Source organism: Globicephala melas, chromosome 20, assembly GCF_963455315.2.
Source record: "Globicephala melas chromosome 20, mGloMel1.2, whole genome shotgun sequence".
NCBI classification, from domain to species: Eukaryota; Metazoa; Chordata; class Mammalia; order Artiodactyla; family Delphinidae; genus Globicephala; species Globicephala melas.
In genome coordinates, this window is record NC_083333.1 from 14,163,074 (window position 1) to 14,172,557 (window position 9,484).

Consider the following 9,484-nt stretch of genomic DNA (forward strand, 5'->3'; position numbering starts at 1 on the left):
CTGCGCTCGATGGTGACGCGGTCGGCTAGCCGGTAGTCTGGGAGCCCTTCGCTGCGGAGTCGGCGCGCGGTAGGTGGTTCCTCGCGGCTGGAGGCGGGGCGGGGTGGGCCGGGCTGGGCTGAGGCCTACGCGGGCGGGCGGCAGGGCCCTCGGGAGCTGGCAGGGCCCGGAGGAGCGGGCCGCACCGGGGATCGGGCTGCGCGGCGGGAGCTGGGCCGGGAGGCCTGAGTGGAGCTCAGGGGCCCGGGGCTTCGGCGACCGCAGCCTCTCCTCCCCCACCGGGTGCCCCCAGCCTCGGAAAAGAGAAAACGGCGTCCGGAGACGGACGGGACCGGGCAGTCTCCGTCCTCAGCCTGGAGGCCGGTCCTTGACTGCTTTACACCCCTAACGTAGAAGCGGACCCATTGCGCTTGAAATAATGTGCGACTTTTTTTTTTTTTTTTTTTTGCGGTACGCGGGCCTCTAACTGTTGTGGCCTCTCCCGTTGCGGAGCACAGGCTCCGGACGCGCAGGCTCAGCGGCCATGGCTCACGGGCCCAGCCGCTCCGCGGCATGTGGCATCTTCCCCGACCAGGGCACGAACCCGCGTTCCCTGCATCGGCAGGCGGACTCTCAACCACTGCGCCACCAGGGAAGCCTTGTGCGACTTTTTAAACACATTTGCTGATTAGGATATTTGAGCGGTTAGGGTGACAAGGACTAGTCAAGTATGACTGAACTGCCTGGGATTTATATTCGCAGGGTATAAGGAACCTGAATAGAAATACCGGCACTGTACGGAGTGGTGTCTCTCCTGCGTCATGTCCCAGCCCATGACTTGGGCTCCCTGGGCCCTAGGATTTCTACAAGCCTGTATTTACACAAGCCCCCTGTTAACGAGGCGGAGAGCGTTCGTAGGTTGACTTTTCATTCCTTGCGAAAGTTTAACTCGCGTTCATTCTGTCTTGCCTTTGTTTTTGTCTCAGCATCTGCAGTCTTAATCTCTCTCCTCCCCGCCTCCGTGCAGATGTGCAAAATACAAAAAAAGGAGGAAAAAAAAAAGCCTTCTAACGTTCTTAACTTTGGATCCCACTCCCGCGGGGCCTTTTTCAGGGCGTCCGCTGAGCAGAAGCATCCGATGCCTGGTGATGGTGGCCCCGGGGCGGGGTAATTTTTTATGAACTGGCATCATCAGCCAGTGTTCTCCTCTGCTCGCCCACCAGGAGGTTTGTAGTAGTCTGTAATTACCTGTGTTTCTTGATTCCTGAATTGAGCTGGACTTCTCTGGAATATCGGCTCAAAGTAAATGTTCAGCACTTCAAATCATTTTTAATCAAACTGATTTTTCTGTCTTGAACTTGCCCATGCTTCAGATCTTCTCCCCCGCCCCCACCTTATTTCTCTGTGTTTGTTTCTCCAGGGAGAAGGTAGTCCTCAAATTGACAAAAAGACACAAAAGTACCCTGCTTATTCAGGCAGTGCGTGTGTAAAATTATTGTTCACCTCTTTGCTCAGTTGTAGGTTAATTGATCAGACAGCCGTCAGATACATTAAAATTGAACTCAAGATTTTTTTTCAGCTGGTCTGTTAATTTTTATTTTCCAGAGTGATTCTTTTAATAGCTGGACCCTTTATTTGTTTACCAAAGCATTTTTATACAACTTCTTCATATTAAATTTATAATGCTAAATAAAATACTAGCTTCTAAAACAGTTCCTGGCTGAAAGTAGGTGTTTTATAGCTGTACATTGGATGAATTGCTAACACCTCTGAGCCTGACTTCATGCACCTGTAAAACGTTAGTGTTAAAAGATACCTAAAACACTGTCTAGTGTACACCTGTCACTTGTGAGAGGAAAATCAGAATGGTGTTGGTATTGCTAAGAGAGCTCACTGAAATGGAGTCGGGAGGCCCTTGAGGATGTGTGACTTAGGCATGTCTCAGCCTGGATGGAATCTGACCTTTGACCATTTATTGTCCTAATGAAGTCATCCAGAACATGTGCTGGAAACTCACGATACCTAGCGGACCCCTAGCCTGGAATAATTCGTGATTCCTTAAAGACAAATATTTCTTGACTTGTGTCAGAGTCAATCACGGTTCTCAACAGGCAGCTAACTCTGTGGCTTTTCGTATTTATGAGCCCCTGACTCTTTCTCTTCCCCAGAACACTCTCAGTTCTACCTGAATCTGTCTCCCAAATTGCAGTTCTTAAGACCCCAAATAAATTCATTTCTTACTTGTAGCCTCCTGCATTGTGTTTTGTTTGACACACTTTTATTACTCCTCTTAAACCACCAAGATCACAAACGAGTTTTTTTTCTTTTTTTCCCCCAATTTAGATACTTTCCTTGAACGAGACAGGATGTAGATACTATCATCTGGTATTTTTTCTATCAACAGTGACAAGGCTGATCAAATTTTGTGCTTGACATAACCTTAGGCTGTTTGACTAGGACAGCTAGGCCTAACTTCCCGGCCCTGTAGTTCACTTGCTTCATCTCAGGTGCAGATCTCCGCCCTCGCCCTGCGTGTCTAGCCACAAACATTTCCTGCCTCACCTTGCCTGTTATTGCTGTATCTAGCACAGTGAATTTCAAGGCTATCCCCCCCCCCCACTTCTTTTTCCACAGCTACCTAGCCCACATGGGTCTATGTATAAAAACTTGGCTCACGGGCTTCCCTGGTGGCGCAGTGGTTGAGGGTCCGCCTGCTGATGCAGGGGACACGGGTTCGTGCCCTGGTCCGGGAAGATCCCACATGGTGCGGAGCGGCTGGGCCCGTGAGCCATGACCGCTGAGCCTGCACGTCCGGAGCCTGTGCTCCGCAACGGGAGAGGCCACAGCAGTGAGAGGTCCGCGTACCGCAAAAAAAAAAAAAAAAAAAACTTGGCTCACGCATCCCTTCCCTGAGATGCTTCTGGCTTAGGCTTCGAGCATCTCTTTATGGCAGTAGTTCCCCTTAAGTGTCTCTCCTTAGTAAAGTCTAGGCTTGTCACATTTTTTTCCTTTGACAGTAGTTTGAAGGGCTGTCTTTCTTCACATCCTCACCATAGATTCTTGAGGGCTTTCTACAAGGACCTTCAGCCTTCTGCCAGTCTTAATTATCATAGAAGTTTTTTATATCATCTTGTAGCAAGTTTTCAGCAAGTAAGCATCCCTGGGCATTTCCTTCTATTCTTGAAAATCATTGGTGCCTAAGGTGGTTTTCGCAGAATGCTGACTGCTTATCCTGCACCATGAATTTTTGTAGGACCTTTTTTGAGGAAATCTTGTTAAGTTTTCTGCATTATTCTGGTCTATAAAAAGTTGGGGTAGTTTCATTTATCTTGAGGTTCACTAGGCAGATATATAATTAAAAAATAATTTTCTTGGGCTTCCCCGGTGGCACAGTGGTTGGGAGTCCACCTGCCGATGCAGGGGACGCGGGTTCGTGCCCTGGTCCGGGAAGATCCCACATGCCGTGGAGTGGCTGGGCCTGTGAGCCATGGCCGCTGAGCCTGCGTGTCCGGAGCCTGTGCTCCGCAACGGGAGAGTCCACAACAGTGAGAGGCCCACGTACCGCAAAAAAAAAAAAATAATAATAATAATAATTTTCTTAACACGTATAGAGTGCTTTATGGTTTACAAAGTAGACCACTGTGCATTAGAGCTCAGTTGAATCTCACAAGTGATGAGGGTTATTTTGCTCTAAGAAACTGGAACTGCAATCAGTTCTAGGTTTTCAGCTTCACAGCTTCCAGCAGTTCATCATAATACCCCTTAACTAAAACTTAGATAACTTAGCATATGTAAATGGTGCAGGCAAAACTTCCAGAACCAAGTTCACTAGAAACTTGCTATTTTGCTGTCTTTTCAAAAGCAAATTATTTTCTTAGATCTTCTAATTCTTCCAGACTTCATTTTTCCCTAAACTTTAGAATGCTTTTAAAAACTTTATATTATAGACATTTAAAAACATGCATAAAAGTAGAGAGAATAAACCTCATGTACCCATTTTAGCTTTAACAATTATTCTCTACTCATCTACTTGTTTGTGTGTATTTGGTGAAGGATGGGGAGTATTTTGAAAAAGTTCTATGGCACTGGAATGCTTGTTAATTCTAAGTCTCCCCACTGGAGGTGTCTTTGAGTTGTTGATCTCTCTGTCCCCCAGGATCAGTCTTTCTGAGCTCCCTGGCATCTCCCTGAACCATAAAACAAAAGACTCTAAATGAGCCAGAAGAGTCAATTCCCGGCCCACTTGGTTCTTTTTTGCCCTGACTCACTCACTGTTGATTCCAATTGTCTTTCCGTGAATGTGGTCTTGTCCTCCCTTATCTCTTATCTTTTCTTTAACAGATCACGGTATAAATTTAAGTTTCTGTTTTACAAAATAATTTCTGTGTTTAATAAAATGCATATTTTTTTCTATCCTTAGCCTTATCTTTGAAAGCTATATGTAATGAGCATTTGGAATCTCTTTTCTACCCTAGAACACATTACTGCTTTGAAGTATGTGGCCCTTGCTGGTTCTCTTCACATTACTTAACTTTCTTTAAAAAGCTGGCAAATCTTCAGATACCCTGGAGTTTCCCTAAACTAAACTGTGTTCCAGTGGAAGGTGCATCTGATAGGGCTTTTGGTATCGCATGACAGAAACCTTAAAGCCAGTTCACTTTGGCTTTACTCAGAGGAGATTTTGTTGGCTGATAAAACTAAATGACCAAGAATAGTTCTAGCAGGAACAGGTGGATCCAAGTGTTCAACTAGTGTTTCCAGGACTTGACTTCCTTCCATCGGTCACATTGCTTCCTTCTAGGTTGGGTTTCTTCTCAGTTAACTTTTCCCTAGCAGCTCCAGTCTTAGTTATCAGTTTTAGCAGAAGTAGTTCCAGTAGTTTTGCTAGTAGTTCCAGTGAAAGTCCCAGGGCTCATGCTTATTGATCTCACTGACCAGAGGGAAACTGGGCTTTTAGAGGCCAGGCCTGGGTCCTGGGTCTGCCCCTCTCCAGGCGGGAGGTTGAGGTTAAACCACACAGACTGAGAGTGAGAGTGGGTAGGTGCCTAAACAGACATTGGGATGCTGTGACCAGAACAGGAAATGAATGCTGGGTCGGCAGTGACAGGTGTCTACTGGACAAGATCAAATTAATTGGGACAAAATACCCTCTAGGAGATGTACAGTACATATTGTTACCCTAAAGGCGCTGAGTTTAAAGGTAAAAACAAACAAGCAGGGGATAAAAGCATTCCCAGAAACCATTTTCTCTTAAACTCTGGTGATAACGTTCCAATGATAACACTTGCTAAATTATCTTCTGGTTTGATTCTCTTATTAATCTATACTTGGAATCCCAAATATTTGAAGCCTTAAAAGACTAGGGGTTTTCAGCTTAAATGAGTTTTGTATTTATTTTAATTGTATCTCACCTTTCAAATCAGATTATCTCATCTATACTATCCCTCGTACATATTAACTGAGTTGGTATTTAGTGGGCTTTTCAGATGGGACTGCAGGAAGAAATGAACAACAACAACAAAAAAGTATAAGAACACCAAGGAATTTTTCAGGGTTTCCATCATTTTTTCTGGTTCTGTTTTACCTGTTTTGGGGCTCATTCTACCCAACCAGATTAAGGAAGGAATTTAGCTCATAATTGGGTAGATCACATAGAAAGTGTGTCATTATTGACCAACAGTTTAGACCAAAAAGAGACCCTTAATTCTCAAAAGTGTCAAATAGAAATCTGGCCCTTGTTGCTGATTGTGGAGTTGTCACCTCCACCTCATAGGAGCACTCTGACAGGATTTCACATGTCTGTAGAGTGTTAAAAAGAACTCAGTAGGAATATTCAGCAAATGACTGGAGACCAGGAGTCTGAAAGTAATTTTAGAAACTACAAGTGAATTTTTAGAAACAACTAGGTTTTAATAACCTAGACACCACAACACAATTTATTACTGTAGTTTTTATAACAAGAATAGTTGATAATTTAGGGTCCTAGCCTTTTATTTTAATCCTTAGTGTTCTTGGCACTTTTAAGAGATTACAAATGATTATAAATGTAGATTGTAAACAATCTAATAAAGTAATAGCTTTTTAAAGTCTAAATCCCTAGCATTTGTGGTCCACTGAGGAAGAGATCATGTATGAGAAAAAAAGAATACATATTTCCTGTTTTGTTTAGAGAGAAGGGGAATGTGTTATTCAGGTTTTAAAAAGCTGGTACAAATTTGAATCCAACTTTTGAAGAACCAGGCATCACTACTCACAGAAGTGAAAACAGTCATATCAATATCATAGTTTTTGTGCCGGATTTTTTTGTTTAAATTAATCCTCTCATCTTTTTTTCCTCTCTGTGTTATTGCATATATAAAATATGAGAAAATTATTTGAGGTGACCTACCCATCAACAAAGAGAAAAGATCTAGCCTAACCTAATATACTCCTAGTGGGAACTAATGTATAAAGTACAATGAATGAGTGTAATATACAACTCCCCCCACCAAAAAAAAATCTTGAGCTTTTGATAGAATTATTTTGGTGTTTGTGGAAGAAGGGGTGTGTGTGTGTGTGTGTTTGTTTAAAACTAGTGTATATTTATTAAAAATTACAAATTATACCAGATTTGAATTTGACTTTACTAGAACTAGAATGCCTGTTCACGAATAGGATAATACCCTTTTGTAACTTGCTGTTCTTCTGCAGAATAGAGGTTATCATCTATTTTACAGATGAGAAAACTGAAGCATTTTGAGGACTTGGTAATTTGGACCTAAGACCATCAGACTCTAAAGCCCATGCACTTTTCTCTGTGCCAAGCTACCTAGTGGATTGACTATTAAGTTTAATATTCATTTTACCATTTTATTCAGTCCAGTTAGAAAATGAGATGTTTATAACTTTATCTTTCTCACTTTCCTTGCTTAATTTAGAAAACTATTTGGAGATTATGGATGCTAAGCCCGAACCTGGACCCCTCAGTGAGAGTTCAGAACTTCTTTTCTCCTTTGGAGTTATAGCAGATATTCAGTATGCTGATTTGGAAGATGGCTATAATTTCCAAGGAAGCAGACGGAGATACTACAGATACAGTCTTCTTCACTTACAGGGTGCTATCGAACACTGGAATAAAGAAAGCAGCCCACCCAGTTGTGTACTTCAGCTTGGAGACATCATCGATGGATATAATGCACAGTATCAAGCATCAGAAAAGTCACTAGAACTCATCATGAACACATTCCAAAGGCTGAAAGTCCCAGTTCATCACACGTGGGGAAATCACGAATTCTATAACTTCAGCAGAGACTATTTAACAAACTCCAAACTTAACACAAAGTTTCTGGAGGACCAGATTGCCCATCATCCTGAGACTGTGCCTTCAGAGAATTATTATGCTTATCACTTTGTACCGTTCCCTAAATTCCGGTTCATTTTACTCGATGCTTATGACATGAGTGTCTTGGGCGTGGATCCGTCTTTTCCAAAATACCAGCAGTGTCTGAAGATACTGAGGGAGCACAACCCAAATGCGGAATTGAATAGTCCTCAAGGTGAATTATTCCTTTGAGCTGAGAATCTAATACATTGTCTTTAAATTCTTCAGCTACCTTTTATTCAGCAGGAAGATGGACGATTAAGGTAAAAGTATATTGTCCTGTTGTTCAGGGTCAGGATTTCTCACACGCCTCATGGCACATGGATTGGTGGCATTTGGTTCAAGATTCATTTATTTAACACATAACTGAGTGCCTGATATTCTGGCCGGGTACTTTTTCTAGGGCAGCTATTCAGAGGCGTAGGCAATACTGACAGTCCCACTTTTTTAGGGATGGAGTAGAGGAAACAAGAGGAAAGTGGACGGGACAGATAATAAATGCAACAGAAATAAGTGATCAGTGCCACCAAGAAAATAAAGTACAATATTATAGAAAACGACTAGGGGTACCATTTTAGTCAGGTGGCCAGAAATAGCCTCTCTAAGGAGAAAAGCATTTCAGCTAAGTGATGTGAAGGAGTCAGCCTTGGGAAGAGCGGGTGGGGCAGAGCACTCAAGACAAAAACCAGTGCATAGGCGCAAAGCAGTGTAAGGCACTGTTACTGAAGAGCACAGAAGGGCCCATGGGGTGCAAGGTGATTTTACAGTGGCTCAGTGGACACAGAAAACAGTCTGTTGTATATTTAGTGTAACGGGAAGCGGGGGAAGTAAGCAGAGGAGAATTGAGATTAGGAGTAAGATACAGTGTGATTTACACTGCTCTAAATTGTTAGCTAAGTTTGAATGCCCAAATGAGGGAAAATCAGCATTTGATGGGTCTAAATTACTAAATTTGTTTCAGGACTTGCTGAGCCCCAGTTTGTCCAGTTTAATGGAGGATTCAGCCAAGAACAGCTGAACTGGCTGAATGAAGTTCTTACATTCTCTGACAGAAACCAAGAAAAGGTGGTGATTGTGAGTAAGTATTTAAATGATTTGATTACACTGGCATTTTAGAGAATGGGTCTAGTTAGGTTTTAAAACATACTAACAATATTTAATATTGTGATATTTTTATAAAATGAAAGCTTAGTTTAAAATTTTTTATTGAGAAACAATCTGAATGTAAAATTAACATTTAAGCTTGAGTCAGGAAAGAATTGTAAAATAAAACATCTTGCCATATATTAGAGCCTGTGAGTTGGCCCTTTAAGTTTAAAAGTAGTATTTCCCCAAATGGGTTCAATTGGTGTAGTAATACATATAAGTGAAAAACTCCATCCAGGCCCCAGACCAAATCCCAGCCTCAGGAGACCTACCTGTGAGTGCAGTGACCTCTGCTGATGAGGTGAAAGCAAAGCTGGTGTCTTGGGACGAGTGTGAGAGGCTCATCTGGCAGGTCTGTAACTGTGTCCACCATATGATTGCAAGGAAATAAAATGTGTTGTTTTCGTTTAGAATTGTTTTCCACAGACATACTGCCATTAGAGGTTATAGGAACCTGGAGGTGCTTAAAATAGACGTGTGTGTATGTGAGCGTGTGTGCGTGCGTGCACGCACGCACACACGAAGAACTGAATCTGGATTTGCAGTATGCCTGGTGTACTTGGTTTGGGGGCTGGGATTAGTTCTCTCGGTTAAAATCGATGTGGCCTGATGGATGAGAAGATAGTACTGAGGGTCACAGGGACGGCATGCCATTCTGGCTCTTGTTTCTATGAACTGTGTGACTCTGGACAGATGTTGAATGTGCAAACTGCAGGTTCTCAGGATGGTATCAAATGGACTTATGAACATGAAATCCTTTTGAAAATGACAGGCTCTTCAGATAGTTGGTAATATAAAATTATATTTCAGGGAATTCCTTGGCCGTCCAGTGATTAGGACTTGGCGCTTTCACTGCCGAGGCCCGGGTTCAATCCCTGGTGGGAGAATTAAGATCCGGCAAGCCACTCGGTGTGGCCAAAAGAAAACCATTATATTTCTACTAATCAGTTTTTACTTATTTAACTTTCACTGGTGTGGTAAAGATATGAGATGGAGTAG

The 9,484-nt window shown here is 42.7% G+C and overlaps 1 protein-coding gene across 1 annotated transcript in view; it reads left to right on the forward strand.

Moving 5' to 3' along the window:
- The window catches only part of ADPRM (ADP-ribose/CDP-alcohol diphosphatase, manganese dependent), a 21,627-nt gene continuing 12,143 nt past the window's right edge, over nt 1–9,484 (forward strand). Inside the window, exons 1-3 of the mRNA XM_030861404.2 lie at nt 1–69; nt 6,897–7,514; nt 8,301–8,417. Coding sequence (XP_030717264.1) covers nt 6,914–7,514; nt 8,301–8,417 — 718 coding nt within the window. The 5' untranslated portion in view covers nt 1–69; nt 6,897–6,913. The remainder of the gene's footprint in view (nt 70–6,896; nt 7,515–8,300; nt 8,418–9,484) is intronic.